Genomic DNA, 14,403 nt, shown 5'->3' with positions numbered 1-14,403 from the left:
GGCGGAAGGACAGCAAGGAGAGAGCCAGTCTAACTTCCATAGGGAGGGAGTTTCTGAATTGTGTGGGAGCAGCCACCACCAAGGAGGCCCTCTCTCACACCCTCAACAAGTGTGCCCCTGAAAGCCAGTTGCAGCAAAGGGCAACTGACCTGCCTTGTTTGCCAGGAAGGGGAGGGGGGCAGAAGCAGAATTCTGGGTTGAAAGGGGCCTCAAGGCAGATCCAGCAGAGCTCTCCCTTACAGTGAACCTGCAAAAACTTGTCCTGACAGATTCTTAAAGAGCTTCTTTCGATTATAAGAGAATGTTAAGAAAAGCCATAAAGGTCCAGTTGTGGACGACTCTGGGGTTTTGGCGCTCATCTTGCTTTACTGGCCAAGGGAGCCGGCGTACAGCTTCTAGGTCATGTGGCCAGCATGACTAAGCCGCTTCTGGTGAACCAGAGCAGCGCACGGAAACGCCGTTTACCTTCCCGCTGGAGCGGTACCTATTTATCTACTTGCAGTTTGATGTGTTTTTGAACTGCTAGGTTGGCAGGAGCAGGGACTGAGCAACGGGAGCTCACCCCGTTGCGGGGATTCGAACCGCCGACCTTCTGATCAGCAAGCCCTAGGCTCTGTGGTTTAACCCATACCGGGGGATAAATGGACCCCTCTAAATGTTAACTGAATGTTAAGTAAAGCTAAAACAAAATAAAAAAATTCCTTCCAGTAGCACCTTAAAGACCAACTAAGTAAGGTGCTACTGGAAGGAATTTTTTTATTTTGTTTTGACTATGGCAGACCAACACGGCTACCTATCTGTAACTGGAATTAAGTAAAGCTATGAGACTAATTTGAGGTTTTGGAAAAGTCAGCCTGTGCCTGTTTCTCTAGACCTATGCATAGAGTCATAGAATCATAGAGTTGGAAGAGACCACAAGGGCCATCGAGTCCAACCCCCTGCCAAGCAGGAAACACCATCAGAGCACTCCTGACATATGGTTGTCAAGCCTCTGCTTAAAGACCTCCAAAGAAGGAGACTCCACCACACTCCTTGGCAGCAAATTCCACTGTCGAACAGCTCTTACTGTCAGGAAGTTCTTCCTAATGTTTAGGTGGAATCTTCTTTCTTGTAGTTTGGAACCATTGCTCCATGTCCGCTTCTCTGGAGCAGCAGAAAACAACCTTTCTCCCTCCTCTATGTGACATCCTTTTATATATTTGAACATGGCTATCATATCGCCCAGAGTCGCCCAGCATGGAGGGCACGCTTGGGTCTGGGCGGGTGCTTGGTTGTGAGTAGACACACACATGCCCCCACCTATATTTGTAATTCTTACAACCCCTTCCCATGCAGAATTAAGCATGGCTAAGTCTCCTGAAATTCCCTACTTCTGCACAGGATTAGGCTGCTTATCTACACAAAAAGATGGCAGGATTCAGGGCAGCCACCAATCTAGTTGTTCAGTTTAGAAGTCCACACCCCTTTGTGCATATTCAGCAGCCCTTTATCACTGCTGTCCACAAAAATGAAGAGAAGATTGTCAATAGTACAGCTGCGCTTCAGCTCGGGGGAACTTTCAGCTTTCTAGAGCCAGTTTGGCATTTGTAGCCAGAGATGGGTCTCAGCTGCAGAAATCAAGGCCTGCTGTTTTCCCGAGGGGCAAATATTGGAAAATATCTGTAACTAGAGAAGACATTTTGCATTTCAGAGTAATCAGTTCCTTCCCTTTCAAAATGCAAGGAAGACTTAGCAAGGCCAGTCTGAATCATTCATGTGTCTTGAAATTAAGACAGAGATTATTTCTCATTAGAGGGCTTGACAAGAGACTTTCTGCCCTCTGCCGCAGGCAATATGGAGGCGGACACAAACACCAGGATCCTTCATTGTTAATTTAAGAGAGTTACAAGCCACATTACAAGCCTTTTGGCTTGAAGTCTGTGGACGAGGCACTGTGGAACATGTGGCGTTATAGCTCTCCATTACCAAACGGGCCAATGGCAACATTTTGAAGATTGTCAAAGCATCAGGCCTCTCTACATCATCCTCTGAAAGTTAGAAGGGCTTGAAAGAGAAAGAAATAGACCTTGTTTGAGCCAAGACCATTCAGCTCCTGAAATACATCCTCATTAACATATTGGCACTTGTGTGTAGTTCCTAGGGTCCAAAGCAGGTCTGTGTATGTCTTCTGTAAACCCCAGGAGACAATTCCCATCCCCACCCCCATTTCATAGTGGACTAGACCCCCCCATCAGCAGCTTTGAGGGAGGGAGGGAAACAGGGCTGCAGAGCCTCTTCATCAGCTCTGCTGAAAGACCAGCAACTTTGGGCTCCTCTCTTTAATGTATTTCTATTCCAGCTTGTCATTACAAGAAATCTATAACAAAGAATTAGCCCCTGAGTTTTCTTTTTTCTCCACCCAACCAATACCTTTTCCTTTTGTGCCATGTGTTTTAGATTGCAAGCCTGAGGCCAGGGACTGTCTCGTCACTGACATTTGTAAGTTGCTCTGAGTCTTTTTCTGCTGAAGAGCAGGATAAAAATGCTTTAAATAAAAATGCATTCCTACCTGCCTTGATTTGAACATCCCCTTAACAGCAACGTCTGAAGTTAATTTAAGATTAAATATCACACAGTTTTAAGATGTGATTTAGTTTCTGCTTTAAAACATGTGAAATTTGTTAGATGGACATATTTCTGAAAAAAATATTTCACCCAAATTCACCCTGTGACAGATACCAACCAGAGCAACAAAGCAATGAAGGTTCAAGTTTCACCTAACCAGCTGCAGACATGTTGAATAATGTAAGAGAAAGAAATTGAAGGCCAGTTATCATTGCTTTTTTGTTGTTGCTTTTACAGAAAATGCCACAGACTGCTAACTTTGAAGCAAAAAAATCTGCAATTCTTTTTTTTTTTTTTTAGAAAAATGTACTTGCACTGAAATCATACATATTCACATAAAAAGGACCCCAAGAAAACAGCTTACAAAACACAGTGGGGCTGTTCTCTCCAGGCTCTCTTGCGTAAGAACCAGTCAAACTTCGTCACTTGAGGGGGGTGGGTGGGAGGAAGGAGTTGCAAACAGATGTTCCGAGTGGAATACCAGATCATGACATTTACCCTCCTGCGTAAAACCGTCATACTGGGTTGACAGTAAAAAAGAAAGATCCCATTTGTTCCAGTCAAGATTGGCGTCTCCTCCTCATTCATACAAGATTATTTCTTAAAAAACAACAACTACCAGCCCCCTGTGCATCTTAATGCCCAGGGCCTTCAAGGTCTCTCTTGGAGGAGGAATTGCACAGCCCTCCCCTGCCCACCCCCAGCAAAAAGTAACGGTTGGTTCTCTCTGTAATGGGTGGAAAACACTCTTTCCCTGAAGAGAGGAGAAGTCCAGTTTCTTTAGCGGATCGGCCGATAAGGAAACGCCATGCCTGGAATGAATGTCTGTACGGGGTGAGCTGGGAGAGCTGGATGAGCTGGCATTGCTGGGTGGGCTGCATGGGTGGGATACCCCAGAGGAGGTGTGTGGATGGGGGGGTAAAACCCAGGGGGCAAAGCAGCGTGGGTGGGCTGCTGGACTGGACCCGAGATCACCAGCTGGAGCAGGCTGCAGGAAGAAGGAGAGAGACAACTGTGGGTGAAGGCAGCTGGCCTGCTGAGGAACAGGATTTTACAGCGACATGAAGCAGCACCTACTGGATCAGGCCCATGGCCCCTGTAGTCCAGCTTCCTGATCTCACTGTGGCCAACCAGATGGGAAACCCGGTAAAGCAGGATTTGTGCACAAGAACCCTCTCCAGCAACTGGCGGGCAGGTGTGGGGGACTCCCTGGTCCTGAATGGGGTAACTGTGTCCCTGAAGGACCAGGTGCGCAGCCTGGGAGTCATTCTGGACTCACAGCTGTCCATGGAGGCACAGGCCAACTCTGTGTCCAGGGCAGCTGTTCACCAGCTTCATCTGGTACCCAGGCTGAGACCCTCCCTGCCCACAGACTGTCTTGCCAGAGTGGTGCATGCTCTGGTTATCTCCCGCTTGGACTACTGCAATGTGCTCTATGTGGGGCTACCTCTGAAGGTGCTGGGAAAATACAACTAATACAGAATGCAGCAGCTAGACTGGTGACTGGGAGTGGCCGCCGAGACCACATAACACCGTCTTGAAAGACCTACATTGGCTCCCAGTACGTTTCCAAGCACAAATTCAAAGTGTTGGTGCTGACCTTTAAAGCCCTAAACAGCCTCAAAGGCCCAGTATACCTGAAGGAGCATCTCCACCCCCATTGTTCTACCCGGACACTGAGGTCCAGCTCTGAGGGCCTTCTGGTGGTTCCCTCCCTGCGAGAAGCCAAGTTACAGGGAACCAGGCAAAGGGCCTTCTCGGTGGTGGCACCCACCCTGTGGAACGCCCTCCCACCAGATGTCAAAGAGAACAACAACTACCAGACTTTTAGACGACATCTGAAGGCAGCCCTGTTTAGGGTAGCTTTTAATGTTTGATGCATTACTGTATTTTAATATTGTGTTGGAAGCCGACCAGAGTGGCTGGGGAAACCCAGCCAGATGGGCGAGGTATAAATAATAAATTATTATTATTATTATTATTATTATTATTATTATTATTATTATTTAGAAACCCTGCTGTCTCCAACTGCGGAGGCAGAGTGAAGCCAACGAGAGCCCTGTTCTCTAGTAGCCAACGAGAGCCCTGTTCTCTAGGAATTTGCCTAATCCTCTTTTAAAGCCAGCAAGGTTGGCGGCCATCACTGCCTCCTATCGGAGGGAGTTCCACAGTTTAAATCTGTGCTGCGTGAAGGAGGACTCTCCTTTTATCTGCCCTGAACATTCCAACATTCAGCTTCACTGGATGTCCCTGGGTTCCAGTGTTAATTTAGGAGAGAGGGAGAAAAACCTTTGACTCTCCTGGCAACCATAACACTGGGCACAACGGAAGGACTTCCACCTAGTCCACGGCTATGTAAGCAGCTAAAAATGGCCTGGTTTTCATGTACAGAGATAAGACTCAAGCACCCACAGGGGTGTCCTTGAACCATTAGAATGAAGCAAGCCATTTGCAAAGCAGGGGTTGATATGGACTGCCAGCCGGGCAGCACGGAGTCCTGGCTGTCCTTGTCACAGATGGGGGGGGGGGGGAGGGAGAAAGAGTTGGCTCCACCGCACTTTTGTCATTTTCACTTTCCTGTGGAAGCACAGCTTGCCAATCTACACCTTTCTGCTTTTGTGGGTGTCTCTTGGACAATACTTCTAGGATGGGTGCAGCGGTTTCGGTTCCATTGTAAACACAGAGAACGGACTTACTTGTTGTGTGGCAGTCTGGCGCACACCGTCCGCAGATCCTCTGGAAGGAGAGAACAGAAAAAAATGGAAGTGGAAACAGGAAGACAAAGGGGAAAGCTCTCTCCGGGGGGGGGGGGGGGGCTGAACTCTTGCTCAACTTCTCCATCCCAGACCCATGTGGAGAGCTGCTCTTCAGTAACACAGCAACCCTGGAGAAGCGCTTTGTTGTGGCAGAATCATAGGGTTGAGAGGGACCCAAAAGATCACTTCTTCCAACCCTATGCAAAGCAGAATCACAACTAAAGAATCCCCGGTAGGTCCGACCTCTGTTTAAAAACCTCCAAGAAAGAAATCTTTCCATGGGAGTCTGATTCCACTGTCAGGAGAGGCGTGTCTGGAAATTCACATTCCTGTCCTGAGCGAGGAGGTGGAGAGATTAGGAGAACTGGGGAGCAAGAGCACTAGGGAGAGCCACAGAGGCCGGTAAGCTGTCAAACAGTGAGCAGAACCCCCTGATGTTTGGTCCCAATCCTGATAAATCAGCAGAAGAGGAAGCAGGTGTGTTGCTGGCTGGGACCCACTTTCACAGTACAGTGGACCCTCGGATTATGCTACCTTTGCGTAACGTAACTTTCGGGGTTGCGAATGCGGCAAACCTGGAAGTGTATACTTCCGGGTTTTGTTCCGCGCATGTGCACAGAAGCAGTGCCTCTAGATGCAGACTTTTCGGGGTACGGATGGACCGCCGGAAAGAATTAAGTTCATATCCAGAGGTTCCACTGTATTTCTTTACTATCAAAATGTGTAGCCTGCCCTTCCTCCCCAAATGGTGTCCAGGGCAGCTAACAACATAAAACCCAACAAAAGCACACACAGGATACAATTGTTAAAATGACAGCTGTAAAAATGACAGTGCTCACACGTTCCTACCCACTTCTGAGCACCCAGGCAATTAAAAACCTCTTCAAAGGCTGAGGGGAGGGGATGATTCTTCCTTTCCTCTGGCAGGAGTGAGTCCCAGCCAGATGGCATTCTGCTCCCTGGGCACTAGGGAGGGACTGGGGCAGGGAGCTGAGAGATGGCCAAGTGGGCCCCGAATGTTACCCACCATCACACAGAGAGAACCAGGGCTGATGTAAACGGGGGAGGCAGCCCAGCTCAGTGGTTTATCTGCACAGGTCCCAGACTGCAGACAGTGTGACCTCTGGACAACAGTCTCTCCACCTTAGCTGGATTCATGCTACACTGGGCAACAGCCAGAGAGCAGGGGCTTAGCCGCTGAACAAGTGCCAGGGTCAATCCCCGCCGTCTGCAGTTGAAAGGATCAAGTAGCAGGCAGTATTGGGGAAGATCCTGAAAATTGGAGCAGGCTTCCCCACCATGTGCTGCTTCCCCTCTGGATATTTAGATTCCCAGCCACCTTGGGATGGTGGCAGAGGAAGAAGTTGGAGCCCAGCAATATCTGGAAGGAACCACGCTGGGAAAATCTGGAGTAGGCAATTCTGGCCCAGATGGACAAACACTCTGACCCGGCCTAGATGGCTTCTGTTATCTCTCTGTGCAGCTCCTCTCATGCCCAAAGTCTCCTCTCCACCTCCCTGCTACTTCCCCGCACCCCCCACCTTGCCTCAGTACAGTCTTCTGCCAGCTTGCATGGGCTCACTGGTGGTTGCCCCCAGCGCCTACCTCTCGTGCACAGCAGCGCTCCAGACGCCATGGCCACTTGCAAGGCCTGGGCCAGCCGGTCGAGAGCCAGCTCAGTCTCCTTGGTGGCGTTGAGGGGGTTGAGTTCATCGGAGAGCCTGCTCATTTCCTCCACGAGAGCCACCACGTGGTCGAAGGGCACCAGCCCCAGGCGCCCGTACAGGTTCTTCTCCGTCAGGTGCCCCTGCAGCATTATCAGGACCTGGAGGACGCTGAGGTGCAGCTTGGAGTACAAGGGCTGGCAGCCCTTGTCCAAGACGGCAGCCGGGTCCTTGGCAAGCTTTCCTCCCGGGTGGCCATTGGAGACGGGGAGCTTCCTCCGTTTGTAAGCCAGCGGAGCTTTCACGCACCAGCGGATCAGGCCGCTAAGCGGCGTGAGCTCCAAGAACCCAATGGGCAGGCTGGCTGCGATCGGCGTGTTTAGGAAGGTGATGAGGATCAAGCGGGGGTCCTCGAAGATCCAAGACACGACCATTTCCAGCAGGTCCGGAGGCGGGATGAGGTCATCTGGAAAAGAAGGGGAAGCCAGCTTTGGAGACCATAGAAATGGCGGGACTGGAAATTGCAGCTGGGGCTTGCCAATGCTTGGCCCTGGAACCAGAGCCTCCCACACCCAAGTGTGGGCTGCAGGCTGCTTGGAGAGGGGGGTGCAGCAGATCAAGGGCAGTGGGGCCAGGCAGCCGGGAGCTCCTGTCTCCATCTCTTCCCAACATAGTTGCTCAAGTGTTTCCATGTTTATTTTAGAACCAGCAGCCTCCCATCATGGGCTGGGAATTCAAAGGAACTCAAAAGATCAGTGCATCTTTCAAAGGTTCAGTCTGCCATCTGGATTCAAAATGATGTCTCCCTGTATCCAAACAGACACAAAAACCTGCCCCTTGGTCTCATGTAAAATTCGGTTCCGATATCTAAAGAAACATCCAAATGCACTGCGAACAAACAAACAGCTTTCCAAAATATATAGTAGATTATTTAAAACATCTGTATCCCACCTTTCGACAAAAGTGCCAAGGCAGCTCACAACATTTAGAACCCATAAACACAGCAACTGCACTACCAAGAACAAAACTCAAGGAGATAAAATCTAAATGGCAGAGAGCTTAAAAACGAGAGCTATCACAAGAATCCATCAAACATACCAAGCAAAGGGGAAGAGGAAGCTGATCACAAAGCAACAATGAAAATACCTGGAGAGTCAATCATCCACATCGTAGTCTCCGACTCTGGCCCTGCCCTGGAGTAAAGTTGCACACACACCGATTCAGGCCACCACAATCTGTTGCAACCATAACATCAGGATGTGTGGAACATGCCACATCTTTGTGTAGCGTGTCTTGTGCCTTTCCAAATGGCATTGGGCAGCTTCAGGAGCTTCACTTGGAGGAACTTACCAGATGACATGTCGTACAGCATGGTGACCGATGTGATGAACTGGCAGCAGAAGCGAGGGCTGGCACTGAAGATCTGCTTCAGGGTCTGGACGGAGCCTGGCACTAGACTGCAGTAGTCATCAACCAGGGCTTGGGCCAGACGCACGCAGTAGATTGCTGGCGTCCGCTGCCAAAGAAATGCACGATTAGCCACCACGAGAAACTGGGGGGGGGGGGGGGGAGAGCAGCGCCGACGAAGCCACACACAGCCTGGCTCCAGCAACACGTAGGGTGCTGCATGAAGGCGCCAGTGGGAGTGATGCTGGCTGCGACCCGAGCTTGTTGATCGCCTTGACGATGAAGAGCTAAAGGATCTGCAGCCCCCAAAGGCTCCTGAATGAGCCTACCTATCACGGAATAAGAGCACTGGTCCTTCAAAGAGGATTTGTAGCTTTACAAGAGCAATACAGTGGTACCTCGGGTTACATACGCTTCAGGTTACAGACTCCGCTAACCCAGAAATAGTACCTCGGCTTAAGAACTTTGCTTCAGGATGAGAACAGAAATTGTGCTCCAGCGGCGCAGCAGCAACAGGAGGCCCCATTAGCTAAAGTGGTGCTTCAGGTTAAGAACGGACCTCCGGAACGAATTAAGTACTTAACCCGAGGTACCACTGTATCAGGAATGCTGAGCAAGATGTGACCTGGACAAACAGGCCATTCTATCTCCTGTTTCTGCATATACACCAGCAGGGTGGTGTCAAATTCAGCCCTGCCCAATCTGATGCCGCCACCCCCCTAAGAGGCACAGCAGCCCCCTTGCTGAAGTGAAGCAGGTCTAGGTCTGGTCACTGCCTGGATGGGAGGCTGCCTGGAAGCTCCTCTGGGAGGGAAGACAAGGTCCCTGCACCTGGGATAAACTCTCACCTGCAGCCATGAAGCTGCACATTCCAGGACAGGCACTCTGCATACAGCTACCGCCATCGAGACAAGTTTCCCCAGCAAGGCCATTCTGCTGTCATCTGTCTTATTCCCTTGCGGGCTGAAAAGGGAGGAGAAAAGGATCTGCCGGACAGAGTCCTTGCTTTGCTCCTGGAAATAATTGCACATGATCTCCAGTAACTGAAGCTCCTGCAGTGAGTTCAGCCTCTGAAAGAAAGAGAAAGAAAAGAGGGGCAATCTATGAGCCAAGGCCAAAGCATTCCCCCCCCCCCACAGGAGGGTCCTTTCCAACCACATCCCAATCATCACCCAGGCTGGCATTATAGCATCAAAGAAAACAAGAGGACTGTTTTCATATGTGTGTCTTGACCAAAGACATTTGTTTGGCTATTTCATGTTTTTAAAATACTACCTACCAATTTTCCTGGGACAAATGTTAAGATAGCTGGCCGGTAATTCCAGGATCTCTCTGGATGGCCAGAGATTATGGGAGATGTCATCCAAAATACCTGGAGGGCCACAGCTTGAAATCCATCTCAATGAGGCCTTCCTCAGCAATGGCACTGGCTATCTTTTTATGATATAGCAATTATTTTAAATTTTAAAGAAACAGGATCCAGCCAGCAGGACAGATGTTGATCTCCCTCATCAACATCCCCTGCAAGGCACTTTGACAGATGAGCAGGTTGCACACCTGTCAATCACCTGATTTCACCTTTGTGACCCTGCTTGACCTCACGCTGAGTTTGCAGGCCTAGATGTTCCCCACCACTTTTCTAATCAGACTCCAGCCCCACGTGGGAGGGCAGAGAGATTTCCTCAAGGGTGGCTCCCAAAGGCAAATAGGAGGCCCCAGATGGAGAGGAGCAATGTTGGCTACGTGGCCCTTGATGGGGCTTGATGTCTGACGACCTACTTTAGGTGGGGAGTTGCGCTCCTTGGGAACCTGGAAGATGAACTCCTCCAGAAGCTCAATGGGGCCTTTGTCCACAATGGGGAGCGGCACGTTCTGCAGCTGGCTGCTGAAGTAGATGTCCAAGTGGTAGAGCACTTCCTTGGCGGCGCTCAGGGCATCCCGGCGGAGCAGCGAGTGGCGGATGTCACTCATGGTTTTCCTGCAAGAGGAGGTCCACACGTTAAGCTTTGCAACTTCTAGAAAGAGAGCTAGAGACTTCCTTTTTTGAAATGAACGCTCAGAGTCTGGGGCCTTTCGTTGGTGCAATTGCTCCAACTACTCCTTTACAAATACAGCCCTGTTGGAATCCCAGCAATTCCTATTATGTAGTGTCCAAACAACTCACTTATCAATCACAGCTCTGACTTCACTCATTGGCTAAAATCACTGACAGGAACAGCCAGGCTGGTCATTTAACATAACCTGCTTTAAAAAGTGCACATTATGCTTCATAACTTTCTTTCTAGAAGGGCTAGAGACTTGTTTTATATTTTTAATGAGGGCTCAGAGTCTGCTACTGCTTTTTGAGGGTGCCAATTAAGGTCTTCAGAGGTTGATGGCCCCCTCTCTAATGGGCCAGGCCTCCATTGACTTTAACTGGGGAGCAGGAGAAAGGAAGAGTGGAAATAACACCACAGACCTATACGAGAATTCAACACCACCAATTCATTGTTTGTAAGCATGTTCAAAAGTACCCTTCTCAGTTAACAATGTAGGGGAACCCTATAAATCCACCAGCTCAGAGGATTACAGGAAGGGACCTTATTTATTATCATTATATTTATTTATGCATTTTCCCCTGACAGGGATTCAAGGCAGCTTGCAGATAAAATAAGAACATCTAAAACATAGAGGTTGGGGAATAAAATAATAATAATTAAGCATTAATAAAATTAAAGCCATATATATAGAATGAAAGATCTACGAAGCACATCCAGGAAACTGCAATAAATGCAGCTCCGTCGTCGCCCCTATTTATCCCTCACTGCCCCGCTTCGATCTTCTCCCACCGGGCAACTGCCAGACGTTGCTGGACCACGAGCCCCGCCAGCAGGACGCTAAACTGGGGAGTCTGGCCTACACGGCCCGACTGGTTTCCCTCCTGACAGCCCTGACCGGAGATGCTCGGGAACCGGGACGCGGGACTTTCTGCCCCGACTCGACCCCGCCCAACACGGGTGTTCTGTTCACACGTGCACAGGGCCCGCCCTGACACGCCACCCCCAACGGCTAGGGCGGCGGGAATGCTCGCGCCCTCCCGGGCGGCAGCGGCCTCACCTCTTCGCCCGCCTCCCGCCCCAGGAGCAGCTCCTCCGCAGGCGCCTCAGGCCGCCATGTCCGGGCCGCCGCTGCTGCCGCCGCCGCCGCCGAGGCAGGACAGGGACGGCGGCCGGTGAGGGCCAAGAAGGACGGCCTAACGCGGCGGCGGCGGCGGCCGCAGCGGCCATTGGCAGGCTCGGCTCGGAAACTGACCAATCCGAGCGCAGCGCTGCCTACTGGCTGCCCGGGGCGGTGCAGGAGGGGGCGTGGCAGGTTACTTCGGCCACGCCTCCATCAGGAGGTTCGGGGCGGGGCGACGGTCGCCATTCGCCGGGGCGGCTCAGAAGCTGCCCAATCCGAGCGCAGCGCCGCGTTCTGGTGTCGGAGCCACGCCCCTCAGGAGCAGCTGCTTCAGGCAGGTTTCCGACCCGCGTCCCCTGTCCACGTCTCGTCGGAATGCCTTAAGATGCGTGAAGCTGAATGGTCGCTCATCTAGGATGGGCAGGGGACTAATTCCCGCAGCAGTACATCGTGAAGCGGTGGGATTCGCTGCCGGAAGACGTGGCATTGGCGGGCACCGACCTCGATGGCTTTAAAAGGCGGACTGAGAGGATGAAACGGTAAAATCTGCTATGTTAAAATGGGCACAAGATATCGGACATGACATTATGTTTGCTGACTGGGAACAGTTGTGGACCACAGGTATGAAATTTACGGCATGTAATGCCTTAAGAGAAAATATTATGAAAATGATATACAGGTGGTACATGACTCCGGTCAAGCTTGCAAAAATCTATCATTTGCCCGATAATAAATATTGGAAATGTAAAGAGACTGAAGGTACATTCTTTCACCTTTGATGGACGTGCCCAAGGATTAAGGCGTACTGGGAGATGATCTATAATGAAATGAAAAAGGTATTTAAATATACTTTTCTGAAGAAACCAGAGGCCTTTCTCCTGGGCATGGTCGGCCAATTGGTGCCAAAGAAGGATAGAACTTTTTTTATGTATGCTACAGCAGCAGCAAGAATACTCATTGCAAAACATTGGAAGACACAAGACCTACCCACCTTGGAAGAATGGCAGATGCAAGTAATGGACTACATGGAACTGGCGGAAATGACCAGCAGAATCTGAGACCAGGGAGAAGAGTTGGTGGAAGAAGATTTGAAGAAATTTAAAATTTATCTACAGAAACACTGTAAAATGTTAATGACGTTGGAATGAAACGAAGTGGTTCTAGTAATAAGGCAAAACAAGAATACGCAAGAATGGGATGATATTAGATGAAAATTTGAAGTTATAATATGTGAGGATAAACAATTAAGGGTAAACTAAGAGGGTATGGATTTGCTGAACAAATTTTTAAATGGAATACAAAAAAGGGAGGTGTGAGGAAGTCATGAAAATAAGTTAATGAGTGGTAAGATACTAGAAAGAGGGATTTTTATTTTTTATTTTTTCTTCTTATGTTTAATTTTGGATTTTGGATTTTCCTGTGTTTTTCTTTACTGTTTTGTAACCCTTTTTTTGTTAAAATTTAATAAATATTATTTTTTAAAAATAAAAAAATAAAAGGCGGTCCCGAGTTGCTGTTTCTCTGCTCGCGAAACTGTCCACGTGGCTACTTGTACATTCTTCCTCCAGGAGAAGGGGCAATATATGCCCGGGTCCCATTTTGTGGGGAGTGGGGGCAATTGTTTCCCTTTGGCACTGCGAGGAAGGGGATTCTGGGCTCATCCAGCAATGTCATCCAGGCCCTTCCGGTGTTCTTTGGCGCAGACCCCAATAGCTACCGATGCACAGCTTTTGAAATTACAGTTTTCCCCTACCATTTCCTGCAAACAGTTAAACTTTGGAACTCCCTCCCACAAGTGGCCGAGATGGCCACTTCTGTAACTTGGAAGGCTTTAAAAGAGGATTGGGCAAATTCATGCCAGATGCCTTTGCTCTGCCTCCATGGTTAGCCAGAGGAATGTTTCTGAATACCAGTTGCTGGAAAGCACAGGAGGGAAGAATTGTTCTTGGGCTCAGATTCTGCTTGTGGGCTTCCCATTGTGGCGTCTGCCTGGCTACCAGAGCCATAGCTAGGTGATCTTGCACCAACTTTGACCTGTTGCAGGACGTTAGCAGAGCATACGCAGAGTTCCAGAAAGCAATCAGTTGCAGGCAGGATGGACGAAGTAGGAACAAAACGCTGCTACCAGTAACTTGGTTACTTAGAGGTGTTTATTATTTACAGCAGACTTCCTCAAGTTACTATATACAAGAACAGAAAAGGATCTTAACTAGCTCTCTCTTAACAAACTCCAAGCAACTCTCAGTATGATACGATATGATACGATATGATATCTTTATTGTCATTGTCCCATACAGAACAATGAAATTGAAAAATCTACATAAGACATTCAAAAACCCCTAAAAACTCTGAAACCCCATTTTAAAATACAATATACTATAGAGACTCCTTATACTGCATTTAAAACCAGAATTGCATTTGGGTAGAAACTGTTTCTCAGGTGGCTAGTCCTGGTCTTTATACCCCTATACCTTCTTCCAGAAGACAGAAGCTGAAAGAGATCATTTCCGGGGTGCATACTATCCTGCACTATATCTGCAGCTTTCTTACGCACCTGGAAGCATAGATTTGATCCAAGGTGGGAAGAGTGCACCCAATTATTCTCTCTGCAGTCTTTACAACCCTGGACAGCATTGTTTTTTCCCTGGCCGTGCAGTTCCTAAACCACACACACAGACCATAAGTTAATACACTCTCCACAGTACAACACCACACTGACCAACACACACTCCGTTCAGTAAGGTCATAAGTCATCATGCCTGTGTGAGACCTCAACCACAATGGTAGAGCTGTATCCAAGGTCTCATATCTCC

General features: G+C 49.2%; 1 protein-coding gene across 1 annotated transcript; it reads right to left on the bottom strand.

Annotated features, from left to right (window-relative positions):
- Window positions 1-2,612: 2,612 nt before the first annotated feature.
- INTS15 (integrator complex subunit 15) lies at window positions 2,613-11,698 on the bottom strand. Its single transcript, XM_079953867.1, has 7 exons — window positions 11,528-11,698; window positions 10,211-10,409; window positions 9,280-9,501; window positions 8,375-8,540; window positions 6,966-7,490; window positions 5,301-5,340; window positions 2,613-3,592 (listed from the first exon to the last, which is right to left on the bottom strand). Exons 1-7 carry the CDS (start codon window positions 11,695-11,697, stop codon window positions 3,385-3,387), a joined length of 1,530 nt encoding a protein of 509 aa, XP_079809993.1. The 5' UTR covers window position 11,698; the 3' UTR covers window positions 2,613-3,384.
- Window positions 11,699-14,403: the final 2,705 nt, after the last annotated feature.

The sequence above is a fragment of the Podarcis cretensis genome, assembly GCF_951804945.1.
Source record: "Podarcis cretensis genome assembly, chromosome: 14".
In the NCBI taxonomy this organism is placed as follows: domain Eukaryota; kingdom Metazoa; phylum Chordata; class Lepidosauria; order Squamata; family Lacertidae; genus Podarcis; species Podarcis cretensis.
The sequence above is the reverse complement of the archived record's forward strand: the minus strand, read 5'-3'. Positions and strand labels throughout refer to the sequence as shown.

Coding starts and splice junctions, on each gene's coding strand:
- INTS15 (XM_079953867.1), bottom strand. CDS start 11,697: ATGGCCGCTGCGGCCGCCGCCGCCGCCGCGTTAGGCCGTCCTTCTTGG. Junction 7,491..8,374: donor GCTGTACGACATGTCATCTG/GTAAGTTCCTCC, acceptor CTTCTTTTCCAG/ATGACCTCATCCCGCCTCCG. Junction 5,341..6,965: donor AGCGCTGCTGTGCACGAGAG/GTAGGCGCTGGG, acceptor CTCTCCTTCCAG/AGGATCTGCGGACGGTGTGC.